The sequence below is a fragment of the Pongo abelii genome, chromosome 4, assembly GCF_028885655.2.
Source record: "Pongo abelii isolate AG06213 chromosome 4, NHGRI_mPonAbe1-v2.0_pri, whole genome shotgun sequence".
NCBI classification, from domain to species: domain Eukaryota; kingdom Metazoa; phylum Chordata; class Mammalia; order Primates; family Hominidae; genus Pongo; species Pongo abelii.
Genome location: NC_071989.2, coordinates 37223460 through 37245285, shown reverse-complemented (window position 1 = coordinate 37245285; position 21826 = coordinate 37223460). Strand labels below are relative to the sequence as shown.

Here is a 21826-nt window from a genome sequence, read left to right as displayed (position 1 = left end):
TTTTTCCAAAGGAAAGTTTGCAGTATAAAATAAGTTTGCTAATATGCAATTAGAACTATATATGACCCTTATTTTAATTCCATTTTTATAAGTAGAAGCTTTGGATTCAACAAACATGATACATAAAAAAAGGTCACCATTCCTTCTCTGTTTTTGTTACTATCAACAACTATTAAAATTCACTTAAAACGTACATTCTTTTTCAAGAACACATTTTTCCATAATACAGATTTAATGTCATGCAAAAATTCAGTTATCAGGGTAACTAATATTTCTTGGTCAGGGAATTGTGATATTGCATGTTTCCTGCAAAACTGGCTATCCTAAGATTCAGGAATTTTGAACAGGTTAATAAGAAAAGCTGAGTAATATTCCCTTTTTTATTTGATATACGCATACTTTTATAACAGGTTAGAGGAAGAGATATAATTTGGAACCTATGTATTTATTTCCTGAACCTCACACTGCAAACTAAAGAGAAAAGGTACAAGCAACATTTCACCCTTAATATCAAAACTTTACCAGTTTAAAAAAAAATTCCAGAAGTCCTACCCAGAGCAATCAGGCAAGATAAAGGAATATTAGGCATCCAAATAGGAAAAGAGGAAGTCAAATTATCTCTGTTCACTGATGACATGATCCCATACTTAGAAAACCCTAAAAATTCCTCCAAAAGATTCATAGACCTGATAATGTCGATAAAGCTTTAGGATACAAAATAAATGTACCAAAATCAGTAGCATGTCTATACAGCAATAACGTTTGAGCTGAGAACCAAATCAAGAACTCAATCTCATTTACAATAGCCACACACACAAAATAAAATACCTAGGAATACATTTAAACAAGGAGTTGCAAGAGCTTTACGAGGACAGCTACAAAACACTGATAAAATAAATCATAGATAACACAAACAAATCAAAAACATTCCATGCTCATGGATAGGAACAATCAATATTGTTAAAATTGACTATACTGCCCAAAGTAATCTACAGATTCAACACTATTCCTATCAAACTACCAATGTAATTTTTCAAAGAACTGGAAAAACTATCCTAAAATTTATATAAAACCAACAAAGAACCTGAATAGCCAAAGCAATCCTCAGCAAAAAGAATAAAGACGGTGGCGTCATATTAGGAAACTTCAAACTACACTGCAAGACTACAGTAAGCAAAACAGCATGGTAGTGGTATAAAAATAGGCACACAGATCAATGAACAGAATAGAGAACCCAGAAATAAAGCCACATACCTAAAAACAACTGATCTCCAACAAAGTTGACAAAAATAAACAATGGAAAAAGTACACGCTATTCAATAAATGGTGCTGGGAAAACTGGCTAGCCATATGCAGAAGAATGAGATGGGACTCCTGCCTCTCACCTATACAAAAATTAACTCAAGATGAATTAAATATATAACTGTAAGACCTCAAACAATAAAAATCCTAGAAGAAAACCTGCAAAAAAACTCTTCTGGGACATTGTCCTAATTAAAGAATTTATGACTAAGACCTAAAAAGCAAAAACAACACAAAGAAAAATTGACAAATGGGACTTAATTAAACTAAAGAGCTTCTGTACAGCAAAAGAAACCATAGCAGAGTAAACAGACAACCTAGAGAATGAGAGAAAATATTTACAAACTATGCATCCAACAAAGGTCTAATACTGAGAATCTATAAAGAACTCAAACAAATCAACAAGAAAAAAACAACCCACTAAAAAGTGCGCAAAAGACATGAACAGATACTTCTCAAAAGAAGACGTACACGCAGCCAACAAACATTTAAAAAAAATGCTCAATATCATTAATCATCAGAGAAATGCAAATTAAACCACAATGAGATACAATGTTACACCAGTCAGAATGGCTATTATTAAAAAGTCAAAAAATAACAGAGGTTGCAGAGAAAAGGGAACATTTACACACTGTTGGTGGGAATGTAAATTAGTTCAACCGTTATGAAAAACAGTATGGAGATTTCTCAAAGAACAAAAAATAGAACTACCATTTGACCTAGTAACCCCACTACCGGGTTTCTATCTATAGGGAAAAAAATTACTTTATAAAAAAGACACCTGCACTCATATGTTTATCACAGCACTATTTACAATAGCAAAGTTACAGAATCAACCTAAGCGTCCATCAGGAGTGGACTGGATAAACAAAATGTGGTATATATACACCATGGTACACAATCATAAAGAAGAATGAAATCATGTCCTCTGCAGCAACATGGATGAAGTTTGAGGCCATTATCTACCCTAAGTGAAATACCGCAGAAACAGAAAATGAAACACTACAGGTTCTCACTTGTAAGTGGGAATTCAACAATGGGCATACATGGACATAAAGTTGAAAACAACAGACACAGGGGACTCAAAAACGGGGGAAAGAGGGACGAAGCCAAGGTTGAAAAACTATCTAATGGGTACTATAATCACTATTTGGGTGACGGGTTCACTAGAAGCCCAAACCTCACCATCACACAATATACCCATGTAACAAACCTATATATATATCCCCTGAATCTATATTAAAAAAAAAAAAAAAAAGACAAAAAAAAAATCCCAGCTCCCTAGCCAGTAAAATGAAGACTTCTAGCAATCTCTTTATTTGCATCTATTTCTGATTTACATGTTGCAAACATTGTAGTACAACAATTACTAAATACAGTCCATTTTTTTTCAGTAACATTAAAATGGGCCATCATGACAGGCAGGAGATATAATACTAATCTTCAGCATGTTTCTTAGCACAGAAACACAATTATCTAGTCATGATCCTGTCAAACACTGAACACATCGTATATAAAAATCAGCTCTACCCAATATCAAGAAGTTTTATCATTACCAAGAAATAAAGTATAAGAACTGAAAATCAACCTAGAGTATTTTAATCATAAAATTAAATCATAAAGCATGCCTTTGGTCTGATCAAATGTGTATATGCATTTATATAGCAATGAAATTCATCAATTATATTGCTAATTTCAATCACTGATTGATCAGTCTCTTAAAACATGAAAGAAATTTTGTATACAGTGTATACCAAATTACTAAGAACTTACTAGGAATTTATTTTTGTTTGATTATGAAGCACAAGGAAAGCTCATAAACTCATAGACCAGGTATGTCTTGAAACTCCATCCTAACATACTAGTCAGACAAAAGCGAACACTTCACTGTAATTACCACCAAAAGACTCCTAATTTCTAAGGTTTGCTATTTAATATTAACTCTTTCCATGATTTGTTTACTAAAAAAATTTGACATTATTAAGCCAGTAGGATCATAAACCAAGTGAAATATCTAACTGCCTAATAAGCATACACACGAGCTTTTCTTAAATGTACCTGTTCAAAATAATTCTACAGTGGTTAACCTTGTTTCAGCAGAAAAAAATTTGAAGGTGCACAACAATATTAACATAACTTGTGAAATATACATGTCATATAGAAATGCTAATATTCATTTTAGCAGAAAAGCACAAATAAGTAAAATCATATAGTACATAATGAGTAACAGACCTGTAGTAGAGAATTACCAAATCTCATATAGTTGTTTCAGACAATAAATGAAATTGTTACGAATTTAACTTCTGCATTATAAGTATTAGTAATAAAAATATGTACTTGAGTAGACATAAATTATACAAAATATTTGGAAAAAAAGTAATGTGAAAAAAATTTTTGACACTATAATTACATATTTGCCCAGATGATGAAGTGGTAATAATGAGATTATTTTACCTTTATCTTGAACTTCTTTTGAGAAGCGCTCCCTTTCAATAGCTGATTCTCTCTCTATTCGCTCAATTTCAGCCAATGCATCCAATTCCACTTCATCATATATAGGTCCCTGTTGTGATACCTGTTGTTGATTCTGTACCACAGAAGTCTGGGGTTGTTTTGCAGCAACTGAAGTGTTCTGTTGTAAAACAGGCACTTGATTTGCTGGAAGGAATGCTGTTTGTTCTTGCTGCGACAAACATTGAGCAGCATTTGGTGGGCGGTTTACATCTTGTGGAGTAATGGGTGTTTTTGAAGTCTGTCCTGGGTACTGCACATTAAAAGGAATATCATTTTCTGAAACATTGCTATTTTCCACACCAGAAATCATATCCTCTTGCTGGTCCATGTCTGAAGACCTTACACGAGAAAGTCTTAATGTAAGTTTAGTAGAGTCCTTGGATGGAGAACTAATTATATCATACATTGCCGCTTTCTCACTCTGCTCTTTTTCATCCTTGCCTAATTTCATTTTCTTTTGCTTCTTTTGTTTTCTTTCTGGAGAATCTAGCAAGATATCTGGTGGAACATCTCGAGGTGATGAACAAGGTAGAGACTGAGATTGTAGGATTAAAGGCGGTCTTGAGCCTAGAAAAATAATTCGATAGAAATAACAGTTGTGCTGGTTTCACATTTTCTTACAATGTGATAGAAATATTAGTAAGTGACAATATAGTAATGCTAGAAAAAAATAAGAAATTATATAATCCAAGCTACTTATTTACAAAAGATGAAAAGAAAGCTTAAAGACTTGTCCCACACAGTTGTTTAGCTTGCTAGTAGATAATCTAAAATCTAGGTTTGAATCTAAGTATGAGTATTCAATTTTTCAGACCAGTATTATTTCTATATTTTTGTGCCTATAAAGTGTACATATTTAGCTTTATAGGGGTAAAAAGTTCATTGCTTCTAAAGATGATACAACACAAATATTTTGGGCACGACCATCTCTGTTCTTTCATGGACTATCTGGGAAAACGGATATATCCTGATTAAAGTAAGAATAAGTACGCTTTTGTTAAATTACACAAAAATAACAATTTAATCCTAGAGACTATCTTACATGAATACCACTGGGATGATAACAAAAAGCAAGCGGTCAATTTACAATTACTACAGCCTTTACTTACTTCAAAAACTGGTGGTAAAATATTGATTTATACTTTTATGTGGTCTTCTCTTTCTCCCTTAACATCATTCACATTCTTCAGCTTGCTAATCCTCTTTTTATTAGAAAAATAAATAAGCTCAGTAAATTTCAAGGCCCAATAAAATATATTGAGCCCAGAGTCCATTAAATCAACCAATGTTATATGAAACAGGAAGGTGTTAAAAATAATCAGATGGAAAAATTATCCTAGTTAATAAGCCTTCAGACAAAAATTATCCTTCAGACATGAAGGAAAAAGTGCACTGATATGCTTCAGAAATAATAGTATAACTGCATCTGAATAATGTATACATTTATCATTAAACTATAAAATATTTAAAAACTTGTAAGAAATTGTAAAAATTGGTCAAGATAAAAGTTTTTTTACAGACAGAACTTAAACCTAGAACTGCCTTAAATTAAGCTTTCAGTCTTTTTCCATGATACATAAATCTGGACTTTCAATTAGCAAGGTTAATGTATTTTAAATGTTATCTATAAACATACAACTTTATTTATTGAATCAAGTGTGATAAAGATGATATGGGAGCAATTAACTATAAATGTTAGTCTAACATTTTGTGTCAGAGTTGTGAAAGGTGCTTTACGTAGCAATTCACTTGATTTTTACAACATTCTTGAGTATTAGCTTTAAAATTTTTCAGAAATGGAACATGAAGCCTACAGAGGTTAAGAAATTTGCCTAAGGTTATGTAGTTAACAAACCTGAAGATTTAAAACAAGATTTGTCTAAGTCTGAATTGTAATATACCATTATGCCTTTGTATTTAAATTCTATGCGGCAAATTATATACACTTTAGAACAAACTTCAAATTCTAATAATTAATCTAAAAATCAAGATAGACTGACAATGCACTTACCCTTCAAAACTAGTTAGAAAACAACTTCATAACAGAAGTTCAAGTTTTTGGTGAATAATATATTAGTGAGGTTATTTGTTTTAAAGTTTTCCATTTCTATCTAAAGTTCATCTACTATTTATCTATCTAATCTCAAGAGTCGGAAGAAAAAAAGCTAGTTATCTAGATCAATCACCTATCTCCCTGTTCTCTTTCCCTGGCAATCTAAATAACTTCTCACCTTGACAACACTTGTGGGATATGTATCTAACCTACACATAGTTACTCTGGAAGTTTTTCTCCCTTTCAGAAGCTGGGTTTTTGTCCCTGAAAATTCATACAATTTACAGAACTGAAATGGCTCATAAGAGCTCAACTTTCACCCTATGAAAAATGTCCTTGACAGAAAACCAAACACCGCATGTTCTCACTCTTAAGTGGGAGCTGAACAATGAAAACACATGGACCCAGGGAGGGGAACATCACACACCAGGGCCTGTTGGAGGGTAGGGGGCAAGAAGAGGGAGAGCATTAGGACAAATACCTAATGCAGGCAGGGCTTAAAACCTAGACAACAAGCCTGGTGTGGTGGCTCACGCCTGTAATCCCAGCACTTTGGGAGGCTGAGGCGGGCGGATCATGAGGTCAGGAGTTCGAGACCAGCCTGACCAACATGGTGAAACCCTGTCTCTACTAAAAATACAAAAAAAAAATCACCCGGCTGTGGTGGCATGCGCCTGTAATCCCAGCTACTCAGGAGGCTGAGGCAGGAGAATCGCTTGAACCTGGGAGGCGGAGATTGCAGTGAGCCGAGATCATGCCACTGCACTCCAGCCTGGGTGACAGAGTGAGACTCTGTCTCAAAAGAAAGAAAGAAAAAAACCTAGAAGACGGGTTGATAGGTGCAGCAAATCACTATGGCACACGTATACCTATGTAACAAACCTGCACATTCTGCACATGTATCCCAGAACTTAAAGTAAAATAAAATAAAAATTTTTAAAAAATTTTGAAAAAAAAAAAAGAAAAATGTCCTTGATAAATAGTAGGAATACAATCAGTGAAAAAAAGATCTTTACCATATGAAGCAGATAGGAGGTAAAATATCTTTATGTTTTAGATGGCTATAATTAGAAATTCTCATTACTTGAGAGAATATATTACCAGCTATGTTAAAATTAATTATAAGCTAATTTTAAAAAGTAGAAGACAGTATTCTCTTCCAACAAACTGATAATTAAAACTATTTGACTACAATTTTAAGTATTTTAAAAACTGGCTCAAACCTGGACTTAAATTCACAATTTTGTGAATCTGTGACAAATAGAAGACTATGCAAGGTTCTTTGAAAATTCAAAGATAAACAAACTGAAATTTGTGTACATAAAGTAGTAAAAGTTTTTACAAAAAATATAAACTAATAGCTTGAGGAGATTAGGGGAGGGCCCATGGAATATCACCCATTTAACTTAGACCTGGAATAAAAGATAGAATTTTAAAAGGCAGAGATAAAAGTAGATGTGAGAGATTAAAGAATGTAACAATAGAACAGGTTAGATTTGATAAATGACTAAATAGTTGAGAAGAGACTTTATGATAACTTAACATTTTTAAGTTACAATGATTCAGGACTGGAATAGCATTAAGACAGATGGGATGGCAGAAAGAAAAGTGAAAACCATTTTGAACATGAATTTGAAATATCTGCTAGGTATGAAGGAAGTTTTGTCTGGAAATGAAGAATTACAACTTGGGAGACAAGACTAGAGCCAAAGATTGATTTAGGAGTCTTATGCATGAAAATAATCAATGCTGTTAATGAAACTTAATAAAACGGCCAGGGAAAAAAGTACGATGAGTGATAAAAGGTCTAATAATAGAAATCTTGAGAAGAATAAGAATAAGGAGAAGAGCTAATGAAGAAAAAAAGTATCAACGAAAGAAGTGGGAGAAAAACAGATGGGTTCATATGAAATAAGTCTTTTTGGAGGAAAGAGGAAAGCTGATCAAAAATTTCAATATTTAAGAGAAGAATGTTGTGGTTTGAAAAGACCACTGGATTTATCAAAGAGAATGGATACTGGATGTATCTGAGAATACTATCAACAGATTACTGGGTAAGTGGAAGATGAATGAATCAATGAATAGGGACAGATTTAAATCCCATGATCCAGACCTGCTTGTACAGGTTTATTTTTTTTTCTACAATGAAAAAAAAATACAGAACAACTTTTTAATATCTGCTTTAGGAAGTTTGAGTTCTTTAATCAACTTCAAATATAAAATATACAGAAGGAAATTTTAGTTACAGTAATACCTTTAGGAGTTCCTTCACTTCCAGCAGGGGAGCAGACTGGCTGTGGAGATCTCAAGGGAAAAGATGCAGCATTCCTCATTGTTGAAGAATCTCCATCCTAAAAATAGAGTATACAATTTATCTTTTGAATGACAGGAGAGGCTTTATAGAAATCTTAAAGAGAACCAATAAGAGACATAAATTACTGACAGGTAAAGTGTTGGAATTCAAAAGCATAATTCTTCTGCACTTTCCTGTTTTCTTCTCGGTATATCTTAGAAGAATTGAAATTGTATCCAAAAGAATCAACAGCCTAAGCATGGCAATGAATAAAAAAATTTGTATTACTAGTATGCTCCATTTTTGTTTGCTTTTTTCTACAAAAGGAGCTATGAATACTCTACCAGGTGGTAAATGTCTTGAGGGCAGAGTTTATTGTCATCTGTATTATCCTTAGACACATGCAGCTTACATAAAATACAATCAAATCAATAGCAAGGCAAATTTCCAGAATGTGGAATATTTTAATAACATCAAGGCAACATTAAATTTCAGACACAAAACTCTGTACAAGTATTAGAGGGAAAAAGAGTCAAGTACTAATAAATACAGGCTCATTATCTAAAAAAAAAAAATTTTAGTGTGAGCAGTATTAACCTAAAACTGAAATATTTCATTAAGAACCTAAACCTCGAGGTCACAGGGGTCAGCCAACTTTTCATTATAAAGGAACTGAGAATAAATATTTTAGGCTCTGTGGGCCACATACAGTCTCTGTCGCATATATATATATATATATTTTTAAATAACTCTTTATAAATGTAAAAACCATTCTCACTTTGTGGTTCAGGCTACTGGTCACACTTGACCAATCCTGCTCTAGACTAAGCTCTGTATGTGCAGGAGCCATGTTGTACTCAGTACCTAGTATAATGATATAAGGTAGGTATCATTCACATTTTGAAATGGAAATACTAGGTTATATGACAAATATTAGAACTATTTTATCACCTTAATGATAATATATTACATACGTCACTACTTAGCCTGTGCACCATGTGTAGGTAGTCCTCACTTGAACCATGTCTAGGATTATCAGCATGATGATTAGCTGAATTGCCAGACAACGGACCAGAAACTTTATTATCATGTATGTTTCTCAAACCACCTGCAACAATGGGACTTGATACCGACGCTGAAATTAATAAGAATAAAAAAAAGGTTTATTTAAAAGATTCTTAACATTCTTGGAGAATAATAATTATTCACAAATATTTTAAGCATATAGAAATTACAGAGAATAATATAACAGATACTCAGGTACTGACTACTTAGTTTGATCAAATCTTAACACTCTGCCAGATTCTGATCTATTTTTGAAAAGAACTAAAACATTACAAATATAGTTGAAGATATCCATTTATCTGTTATTTCTCTCCTCTATTCCTTTCCTTTTACTCCCTAGAGGTAACCACTATTTTGATCTGAGTTTATTCTGCCTATGTGTTATCTTTATACCTTTGCTATGCATGAATATAGTCCTAAGTAATTCACTGTATTGTTTTTACATTGTAATTTTATATAGATGATTTATGTATCTATCCTTATATAACTTGTTTTTCCATTTAATATTATACTGAGATTATATATATATAGTTTTAAATTCTTTTATTTATTTATTTTTTTTACAGACAGCTCTGTTGCCTAGACTGGAGTTCACTGGCATGATCATAGCTCACTGTAACCTCAAACTCTTGGGTTCAAGTGATCCTCTTGCCTCAGCCTTCTGAATAGCTAGGACTACAGGAACCTGCCACCGCATCTGGCTTTTTCTTTTTTTGGTAGAGATGGGGTCTTGCCATGTTGCCCAGGCTGGTCTCAAACTCCTGGCTTCAAATGACCCTTCTGCCTTAGCCTCCCAAAGCACTGAGATTACAGGCAGATGTGAGCCACTGTGCCTGGCCTAAATCCATTTATTTTAAATAATTACATATACTCTGATGTATGATGTACACTATTTATTTGTTCATTCTTATGTGGATGTTCAAATTGCTTAAAATGCTTGCTGCCATAAACAATGTTGCAATGCATGTTCTTGTACGTAAGGACTGTTTTTATAAATGTGTAAAAGCTCTAGGTGCCAATACCTAGGAGTGAAATTGCCAGATATGCATATTTTTAAACCTTACTAAATAACATATTACTTATGACCATTTGTATTCATTGGTGGCGTATGAGAGTTCCCACTGTTCTATATCCTTGCCAGTAATTTTTATCATTCTAAGGGTAGGAAATGTTTCTGACAGTCACTTTAATTTGGATTTCCTTGATTACTAGTGAAGCCAAGCATCTTCTCTTGTGTACTGGCCATTCAGATCCCCTCCTTTATACAAAGTCATAACAAGACAGCCTCCTGTATCTTCTAAAAGCCTTACAATTTTGGTTTTTCAGTTAGGTCTTTAACCCATGTAAAACTTATTTTTAAGTGTGAGATAGGGATCCAATGTTACTTGTTTCCATATGAATAACTGCATCATTAATTAAAGAAATCATTCTTTCCCCCGTTAAGATATAATGCCATATGGACCAAGTTTACGTTTGTCCATGGGTATGTTCCTAAGCTCTTCATCATGTTCCACTTCACTGTATGTTATTTTTCCATGCCTGCACCAATATTACAATAAATCTTGACTGCTGTTAGACTGAGCTGCTACACTTCATTCCTTATTATTTTGTCTATTCTTGAACTTCTTCTATATGAATTTATAGAAGCAGGTTAAATTTCACAAAAACCTTCCTTGAGATTTTTTATCAGTGTTATACTGAATTTATAGATATGGGTGTAATAATAATCTTTACCCTATTGAGTCTTCCTATCCATGAAGATGGCATAACTCTTCATTTTCTTAAGTTTTCTTCTATCTCTTTCAAAAGTTTTGTAATTTGCTCCACAAAAGTCTTTTATATCTTTCATTAAATTTATTCCTAGGTATCTTGTGGTGTTCTTTTAAATTGTTAATGCTATCAAAAAAGATTACAATTATACCTGTTTATTGCTGTATATAAAAATGCAATTGATTTCATTATAATGATGTCATATCCAGTAACTAACTGGAATGCTTTTATTAATTCTAGTATCTTGTCTGTAGCTTATCTCGGATTTTCTATGAAGACAATTATGTCACCTGAAAATGACACTTTTTTCTTCCTTACCAATAATTATACATAGTTTTAACACTTCTTATCTTCCTGTATTGGCTGGGACACCCACTAAATAAATGTCATTATAGGCATTCATGTCCTGTTCCTGAATTGAAACAAAATGTTTCTAATTTTTTCTACCACTAGGTAAGATGAAATCAACGTCTTCTCCTTTTTTTTCCATACAGATGGGGTCTTGCTGTATTGCACAGGCTAGACTCAAACTCCTGGGCTTAAGTGATCCTCCTGCCTTGGCCACTTGAGTAGCTGGGACTACAGATGTGCACCATCACACCCAGCTTAATGTATTTTTCTTCTTTTTTTTTTGAGACGGAGTCTTGCTCAGTTGCCCAGGCAATCTCGGCTCACTGCAAGCTCTGCCTCCCAGGCTAACGCCATTCTCCTGCCTCAGCCTCCGGAGTAGCTGGGACTACAGGCGCCCGCCACTACGCCTGGCTAATTTTTTTGTATTTTTAGTAGACACGGGGTTTCACTGTGTTAGCCAAGATGGTCTCGATCTGCTGACCTCGTGATCCGCCAGTCTCGGCCTCCCAAAGTGCTTAATGTATTCTTATTCAGTGAAAAGTTTTAAATGTCATGAATGGAAGTTGAATCTTTCTGAATGCTCTTTTGAGACCTATTAAAAGGCTCACAGGACCCCAGCCCCATAATCTGAATTATATTAATTGTCTTCTACTAACCAATTCATATATATATCTAATTTTGTCATATAGGTTGATAACACTGCTTATTCGGTTTCTTTTCTTTTCTTTTTTCTTTCTTTCTTTTTTTTTTTTTTGAGACAGAGTCTCACTCTGTCGCCCAGGCTAGAGTGCAGTGGCGTGATCTCAGCTCACTGCAACCTCTGCCTCCCAGGCTCAAGCCATCCTTCCACCTCAGCCTCCAAATAGCTGGGACTACAGGCACACACCACCATGCCTGGCTAATTTTTTGTGGAGAGAGATGGAGTTTCACCATGTTGCCCAGGCTGGTCTTGAGTTCCTAAGCTTCAAGCAATCTGCCCACTCTGGCCTCCCAAAGTGCTAGGATTACAAGAGTGAGCAATCATGCCTGGCCTCGTTTCTTAATATTTGTTTAAAAAATTTGTTTCACCTTAAGGCTTAAGGATCACTTAAGCCCAAGAGTTTGAGTCTAGCCTGTGCAATACAGCAAGACCCCACCTGTATGGAAAAAAGAAAAAGAGATTGATTTAATCTTACCTAGTGGTAGAAAAAAATTAGTAACATTTTGTTTCAATTCGGGAACAGTACATGAACGTTCACGTATGATGATTGATTTATAATTTTCCTTTCTCATACTCTCCTCACTTCACCTGATTTTGGTATCCAGATTGTAATTTAACTTTATAAAAAGAGTTGAGAAAGTGTTGCTGTTTTTCTTTTTTCTGGAATGGATTAAGATTAGACTATCTCTTCATTTAATGTTTGGTAGAACTTGTTAGAATAGTCTGAGTATGTTTTTATCCCTTTCCCCTTCTTTTAAGGGAGGTAGATTTTGGACTACTGAGTGAGGTATATGAATTTTAAATTATACGATAGATACTGTCAAACACACGGTTCTCTAAAAAAGTTGTACCAATTTATATCACTATGAAGACTGAAATGTTTATCAATCTGATATAAAATTTTATTTCATCTTAATTTTGAATGCATCTCTATGAGCTAAGGTGACCACAATTTCATATATTTATTAAATCTTTCTGTATCGACTTGGCTATTCTTTTCCAGTAAATTGCCTGTTTACTTCTTTAGTTCATTTTTGTCTTGTTCTTATTGATCTCTATGAGATTTTGGTATATTAAATCAATACTTTGTGTTTATAATAAATGTTGCATATTTCCCCCATATTTGTTTTATATTTATGTAATTTATATATTTATGTTCTCTTATATACAAATTTATAATTAATCTTTTTTTTTTTCATTTCTGCAATCCAGGTTTTCGGTCTGCTTAGAAATAATGCCTTCTCAACTCTTAGAATACCAAAAATTTGCCCACGTTTTTCTTATAATTTTATGACTTAAAAAATATAAACAGCTTATTAATCTAGAACACTTCTGCTTTCAGTGATCCAGGAATCCAGCTAAAATTGCAAAATACCTAGACAATCACCAACATCATTTATTAAACAATCCATTCTTATATGCTGATTTTAAAATGTAATCTTTAGAATGATAAAATTTTAAAAAATCATCGTTTTTCCAATGACTTTGTAAAAACTGATAAAATGAGATTCACTGAATGCTACCCCCTTCAAGTAAAAGATTAATGGGAAATTGTATATTTACATGATCTCAAAGTATCATCCCACAGATTATTTACTAATTGCAAAGAGAAAAATATGTACTTTTACAATAAAGAGAGGTTCACCACCTAAATACCACCAACACTGAGACCATTTTATGATAATGATAAGATACAATGTAAAGTGCACAACATTGCTTATCAAGTACTCTTGCCAAAAATGTGTAACTGGAAACTAGTAAAACCTTAAAGCTAACTTCTACTTGATAGGAAATACAGAAAACAAATTAAACAACACCAGCAGAAAAGAGTGGAGTTTAGAATGTGAAATATTCTACAACAAAAGTGGCCAAACTCTTCAAAAACCAAAACTTAGTGTCATGGGCGAAAAAGGTATAAGATTGCTTTAGATTAAAAGAGCCTCCATAAGAGATGCAAAAATCAAATGCAATGTGTGAAAAGCTAGATTTGAACATGCTTTGAAAAGATATTAAAAATATATTTAGGACAACTGGATTGGTAAAAGTCAAATGTATTCTGGATATTAGATGATACTGTAGAACTGACCTTTATTTTTTATATAGGAGAATAGTCTTAGCAGATGTACTTAAGGACAAAGTGGCAGGATACCTGTTGGTGAAGGGGTTCATTGTGCTAATCTTAGAACTTTTCTGCATAGTTAAATTTTTGTAATATAAAGTTGAAAAAAAATGCACCCTTTCTAAATAGTCTAAACTGTCTTACGTCTGCATTCTCTCTGTCCTACTGACCTATCCACTTTTTCCCTGCCAGACTAATTTTTTTCTTTTTCAAAGAAAATTATGTTTTATTATTGATAGATAATAGAGGCACATATTTCTGGGATACATGTGATAATTAAATACATTCATATAATTTGTAAAGATTGCATCAGTGTAATTCAGATATCCACCACCTTAATATTTGTCTTTTCTGTATGGTAAAAACATTCAAATTATCTTCTTCCAGCTGTTTTGAAATATAAAATAGATTGTTGTCAACTACAGTCACCCTACTGAGCTATCAAACACTATGTGTTATTTCTCCTATCAAACAGTATATTTGTCCCCATTAATCAAGCTCTCTTCATCGCCTCCCTCCTCTACCCTTCCCAGCCTCTGGTAACCACCAATCTATTCTCTATCTTCTTAAAATCCACTTTAATTGCCACATATGAGTGAGAACATACAATATTTGTCTGTGTTTTGTTTATTTCACTTAACATAATGACCTCCAGTTCCCTCTATGTTGCTGAAAATGACAGGACTTTATTCTTTTTTATGGCTGAGTAATATTCCACTGCGTATACATATACCTTTTCTTTATTCATCCACTGATGGGGGACTTAGGTTGATTCCATATTTTGGCTATTTTGCGAATAGTACTGCAATAAACATGGGCGTGCATCTCTTCAGTATACTGATTCCCTTTCTTTTGGATACATACCTACTAGTGGAATTGCTGGATCATACAGTAGCTCTATTTTTAGTATTCTGAGAAACCACCATACAGTGTTCCATAAAGGCTGTACTAATTTACATTCCCACCAACAGTATATGAGGGTTCCCTTTTCTTCACATCCTCACCAGTATTCACTATCACCTGTCTTTTTGAAAAAGGCCATTTTAATTAACGCAAGATAATATTTCACTGTGCTTTTTGTTTGTATTTCTCTGATGATGAGTGATGTTCGGCATTTTTTGCTCTATCTGCTGGCCATTTATATGTCTTCGTTTGAGAATGTCTACTCACATCTTTTAGCTTTTAATCAGTTTGTTGTTATTGTTTTTGTTTTGCTACTGAGTTCCTTATATATTACTGATATTCTAGTTATTAATCACTTGTCAAACAGATAGTTTGCAAATATTTTCTCCCATTCTGTAGGTTGTCTCTTCACTTTGTCGATTGTTTCTTTTGCTGTACAGAAGCTTTTTAGCTTGACGTAATCCCTTTTGTCTATTTCTTCCTTTGGTTGCCTATGCTTTGAAATCTTAAACAAAAAGTATTTTGCACAGACCAACATTCTGGAGTGTTTCTTCAATGTTTTCTTCTAGTAGTTTCATGTCTCAGATTTAAGTATTTAATCCATTTTGAGTATATTTTTCACAGCATTATTTATTGAAGAGTCTGTCCTTTCCTCATTTTATGTTCTTGGTGCTTTTGTCAAAGTAAGTTGTCTGTAAATATCTGTGTTTATATCTGGATTCTCTATTCTGGGATTGGTCTATGTGTTTTTATGCTAGTATCAAGCTGATTTGGTTACTATAGCTTTGCAATGTATTTTTAAGTCAGGTAGTGTGATGCCTCCAGCTTTGTTCTTTTTCCTCAGGATTGCTTTGGAAATTTGGGGTCTTTTTTGGTTCTACACAAATTTTTTCTATTTATGTGAAGAATGTCATTGGTATTTTGATAGGGATTACATTGAATATACAAACTGTTTTGGGTAGTACTGACTAAACTTTTTTATTTAGAATAACTTTAATATCTGGGTGAGGCTAATCCCTGAGTATGGTTTTTAGTTCTTTATCTGAGCATTTCTAAGAAATGACACAATACTGAATAGGTCCTCAAACTATATTAAAAAGCTAAGTTAATTTTGTGAAAAAACATCACATTTCTTAGAGATAAAATTTACATTCTTTTTTACACACATTCATGTGTATATGGACATTTACACAAGAAACAGATATGCTCTTTTGACATTTTTCCTCCATTACATGTAAAATGTCCCTCAGACTTTTGTATACCTGAGTATACTAGTATTTTACAAATATTAAGAATCTACATATACACATAGATATGTATGTTTGGCACTCACACTCAATTCAGTAATTTTCTAAGTGTCTATTTCTTTTATTTGAGATAGGTCTCCATCTGTCACCCAGGCTGGACTGCAATGGTGTGATCATGACTCACTGCAGTCTTGACCTTCTGGGTTCAAGCAATCCTCCTAACCCAGCCTCCTGAGTAGCTGGGACTATAAGTAAGTGTCACCATGCCTGGGTAATTTTTTTTTTGGTAGAGACAGGGTCCCACTGTGTTGCCCAGGCTGGTCTTGAGCTCCTGGGCTCAACTGATTCCTCTGCCCCAGCCTCCTACAGTGCTGGGATTACAGGTGCATACCACCGCACCTGGCTGTGTCTATTTCAAATGTGTCAAATTTGCTTCCCAGTTTCTCCTTGAGTTCGTGTGTAAAAAAACTCAACCTAATATTTCATTATCTGATTTTGGGAAACCAGAGTTAACTGTTTTGATGGATGACAAAGTTAAAAGTTTATATATTAATAAGTTTATTAATGAATAAAGTTTCAACTTCATGCATATTAAACAAGAATACACATGTAGAAACTAGTGACTGACAGCAAATATTTAAAATTTGCTGTTAATTAAGGACAAAAATAAAGATGTTTTATATTATCCTTTGCACTTTTCTGCTTTAAAAAATTTCTTTAAAACATACAATTTATACTAATAATAAATCAATTATTTAGTAACCATGAAATATATCTCAAGGCAATATAACCTTAAAAAGACATCATAATATCAACATTATGACATTAAGAACTAGTAATCAAGTGAGAACTGGTAATTTAATCTCAAATTTTTGCATCTAAGATTAATTTTCCTTTACTGTACTACAGTAAATTTTTACTACAAATTATTACAGTATAGTAAATTTTTCATAGTAGTCATCCCTCAGTATCCATGAGGCATTGGTTCCAGTACCTTCTGTGGATACCAAAATCTGCAAATGCTCAAAAGTCCCTGATATAAAATGCATAGTACTTGCATATAGCCCTATGCACTATACAGTACTTTAAATCATCTCTAGATTACTTACAATGCCTATACAATGTAAGTGCTATGCAAACAGTTGCTATACTGTACTGTTTATGTAATAATGACAAGAAAACATGTCTGTACACATTCACTACAGACTCAATTTTTTTTCCAAATATTTTCACTCCATGTTTGGTTGAATCCATGATGCAGAACCCATGTATGTGAAAGGCTGACTGTATCTACTTTACCAATTAAAATGTAATTGTTCCTTGGCTTAGTGCTAATGTAAGAAGAAGGAGCAATTTTAAAAAACGCAGTTCTTCTTAATTTCACACCTAAATATACTTAGTTATATAATAACTGAATCCAAAAAGCCAAAATGACACTGCTCCTTTCATCTCCTAAAATGACAAATTTTCAAATGGTAAGTGTAACATTGTTTTAATGATTTAAGCCATATCTTTAAAAAGATATGGCTGACAAATAAGTATACAGTATAGTATTTTAGTTTGCGTTTAATAATTATATTTTAAAAAACAAATTTGCTTGGAATTAAAGCACTTAGACATTCCCAGTAAAGTTACAAACAACTTTCTTACCTTGCTGCATCTGTGGATGTGTTGTGTAACTTGAAGGATGGGAATATGGCATGTATCCTGCAGGGCTTTGTGGGGCGTATGGACTAGGCACTGGGCTATTTTGCTGTGGCATAAATCTGTTCCCAGAGCTTGTCTGTGGTGGCACAAACCGGCTAAAACCCAAAACCCAAATAAAAAATATAAGGAAATAAAATAAACATGCTATTCCTTGAAATTTGACTGTCACAAAGTCCTCTGAACTCTTAGTTTATATATGTAAAATCTGTGCAAACAGAAGAATCTTGCAAAATACTCAAATAACATACAAAAATTGTTCACAATTCATAATCAAAGAGTTACAATAAAAAAGTTTTTAAAAACAGGTGATTTGTTTACTTATATAAAAGTACCAATCTGTTTAAGGTACTTAAAGCCATGCTCCCTAAATCTTCTTATCTCAAACACATTAGTTATTTTAACATTTTTTGTCTGCATGAAATTACATTACTAAGATGGTAGCTACTTCAATTAGCGTATCAGACTATTTCCACATACAACATTTTAAGGCAAATGCAAAGTGGATTACTGTTTAAGTATTTCAACTATTTAAACTCTAAATAATCCACCATTACCTAAATGTATGAACCATATATTCACCAGCATATTCACCATACAAGACAATATTTAATAAATGATATATACATATATTACCTGGAGGGGCTATGTGAGATAGTGGTTTGTTGATAATTGGAAGATGCAGGACTACTGTGCATGGAATTCTGAGAAAGTTTATACTGAGACATCATCATTCCTATGCAAAACACAAAAATACAGAACGTTATTTTCTTCTAACAGTAAAGTGTCCTTTAAATAACTGAAATCAGTTATTCTTTCACAAACATTCCAGAGATTTTTTTTGATCAATGTTTTCATTTCAAAGAGCAAAATATAGACACTGTTAAACTGTAAATTTCAAGAACAATTTTATTACAACACCATTTTCCATAAAACTAATCCAGGACTAGAAACAGAGATTATAGTATTTTTAAAAAATTTACTTGCTTACTCAATATTCTATTATTTAGCCTTAGAATTGAAAAGATTTTTTTAAAAGTTGTCTTATCTAACCTCGCAGCTAACACAATACACTTCCTTCTACAACAGGACTCAGGGTACTTTTTATTACATGAATATTTTACCATATACATCTCTCATGCTTGGTAACTTAATTTCACAAAGCTATTTGTATTATGGTTCAGACATAGGTTTCGAAAAGTACTTTATTTATGGGCCAAAAGTTTGAATTCCTGCAATTTCCATCTGATGTCTTTTGAAGCAAAACAGAATGTACCTATTCCTTCTTTCACAATAACTCTTTGTCACATAGTAGGGATTAACGGAATATTTGATTAAAAAATAAAAACTTGAGAATAGCATTCTGGTTCTTACATTTATTTCCAAGCTAGACGTTATTTCTCAATTATTCACGTGACATTTCATTATATAGGAGACACAGAAAAATTCACTTATTTAGACATTTCAAAGTCAGATAAAAATCTATAAATAACACCCTGAATTTTCTTATGATTTCTATAGCCAATCTCTTTTTTGGGAGCTGCAAGCATCAAATTATATTTCCAAATTTCATTTCCTGCTATTGTTATAAAAAGTGCCTTTCACTAGAAATATTCAAACAGAAGTTCATTTGCTAAGAGTACTACAAAAGAGATTGTAAATCTTTGCTATTGTGAATAGTGCTGCAATAAACATACGTGTGCGTGTGTCTTTATAGCAGCATGATTTATAGTCCTTTGGGTATATACCCAGTAATGGGATGGCTGGGTCAAATGGTATTTCTAGTTCTAGATCCCTGAGGAATGGCCACACTGACTTCCACAAGGGTTGAACTAGTTTACAGTCCCACCAACAGTGTAAAAGTGTTCCTATTTCTCCACATCCTCTCCAGCTCCTGTTGTTTCCTGACTTTTTAATGATTGCCATTCTAACTGGTGTGAGATGGTATCTCATCGTGGTTTTGATTTGCATTTCTCTGGTGGCCAGTGATGGTGAGCATTTTTTCATGTGTTTTTTGGCTGCATAAATGTCTTCTTTTGAGAAGTGTCTGTTCATGTCCTTCGCCCACTTTTTGATGGGGTTGTTTGGTTTTTTCTTGTAAATTTGTTGGAGTTCATTGTAGATTCTGGATATTAGCCCTTTGTCAGATGAGTAGGTTGCAAAAATTTTTTCCCATTTTGTAGGCTGCCTGTTCACTCTGATGGTAGTTTCTTTTGCTGTGCAGAAGCTCTTTAGTTTAATTAGATCCCATTTGTCAATTTTGGCTTTTGTTGCCATTGCTTTTGGTGTTTTAACTCAAATGTCCAACAATGATAGACTGGATTAAGAAAATGTGGCACATATACACCATGGAATACTATGCAGCCATAAAAAATGGTGAGTTCATGTCCTTCGTAGGGACATGGATGAAACTGGAAATCATCATTCTCAGTAAACTATCGCAAGAACAAAAAACCAAACACCGCATATTCTCACTCATAGGTGGGAATTGAACAATGAGAACACATGGACACAGGAAGGAGAACATCACACTCTGGGGACTGTTGTGGGGTGGGGGGAGAGGGGAGGGATAGCTTTAGGGGATATACCTAATGCTAAATGACGAGTTAATGGGTGCAGCACACCAGCATGGCACATGTATATGTAACTAACCTGCACATTGTGCACATGTACCCTACAACTTAAAGTATAATAATAATAAAATAAAATAAAATAAAACAGATTGTAGCTGAATGAAATTAGCTACATTGCCTCTAAGTCTACCATTGAAGGGTGTTCTCTTAAGTATGTAGCCTAAATTTCAACTTCTGACTTTTCTTTTCCAACTCAAACTCAGCACAAAATTGTTTTGCTCCATAGCTTAATAGCTTAATTACTATAATTATTGTTGCCGGAGGTTTTTTTTTTTTCTTTTTCTTTTGGAGGGAGATGAACATTCAATGAGACAGGAGTTAAAAAGCTTTTCCCCCCTGAATTAACAGTCATCACTGGGACAAACTGGAATTACTAGTTTGAAAGCAATGGCTTTCTAAATAAAACGGGTAAATGAAATTCTAACAGTCCTTTTCAATTAGCTCTAAGTTCCAAAGAACTATGATTAAAGTGATTTGCATTTTATTAAATTTTCTCCACATGCATGACTCATATTTAAACTTACCAACCCCAAAATCAACTTTTCAAATTTCTATTTTATTTTTATTTTTTATTTTTCAATGAGACAGGGTCTCTGTGCATTGCCCAGGCCGGTCTTGAACTCCTGGGCTCAAGCAATCCTCCTACCTTGGCCTCCCAAGTGCCGGGATTACAGGCGTGAGCCACCACGCCCAGCCAACTTTTAAAATTTCAAAGCCATATATCATCGGGAAAATGCTTTAAAAAAAAAAAACATGCAATTAATCGATTAATTTTAAATGCTAGTTTATGCTTTTACAAAGTAGGGTATATAGAAATCAAACAATATTTTAGACTAAAAAACAAGTATATGTAGTATAAAACACAAAATATGTGACTGAGAGGTGAACACTCTAAAAGTTTTTATCAGAGTGATTTACTACCCAAATACTCAAAAATGTAAGTTGCAAAAATGTAGTATTAGTAGCCTTAGATTCATTTATCCAATATTAGATTTACTCACATTCTCATATAATACTCCTACTCTATTAGTCTTTCTTCCACTCAACTCTTTCTATATTTTCTTTCAATTCCAACATTTTTCCAGAAAGCATTCATAACTCTAGCTTCCTTCATTATTTATATCTGTCTCCTACTATTGCAATCTGACTTATTAGTTCTGGTGAAGTCAGAG

The 21826-nt window shown here is 33.4% G+C and overlaps 1 protein-coding gene across 3 annotated transcripts in view; it reads right to left on the bottom strand.

Moving 5' to 3' along the window:
- NIPBL (NIPBL cohesin loading factor) overlaps positions 1-21826 on the bottom strand; it is a 197764-nt gene that overhangs the window by 83237 nt on the left and 92701 nt on the right. For all 3 annotated transcript variants that reach the window (XM_054555486.2, XM_024247028.3, XM_024247027.3), the window contains 5 exons: positions 18658-18757; positions 17968-18119; positions 9137-9297; positions 8124-8220; positions 3757-4383 (listed from right to left, as the gene is read on the bottom strand). In XM_054555486.2, coding sequence (XP_054411461.1) covers positions 3757-4383; positions 8124-8220; positions 9137-9297; positions 17968-18119; positions 18658-18757 — 1137 coding nt within the window. The remainder of the gene's footprint in view (positions 1-3756; positions 4384-8123; positions 8221-9136; positions 9298-17967; positions 18120-18657; positions 18758-21826) is intronic.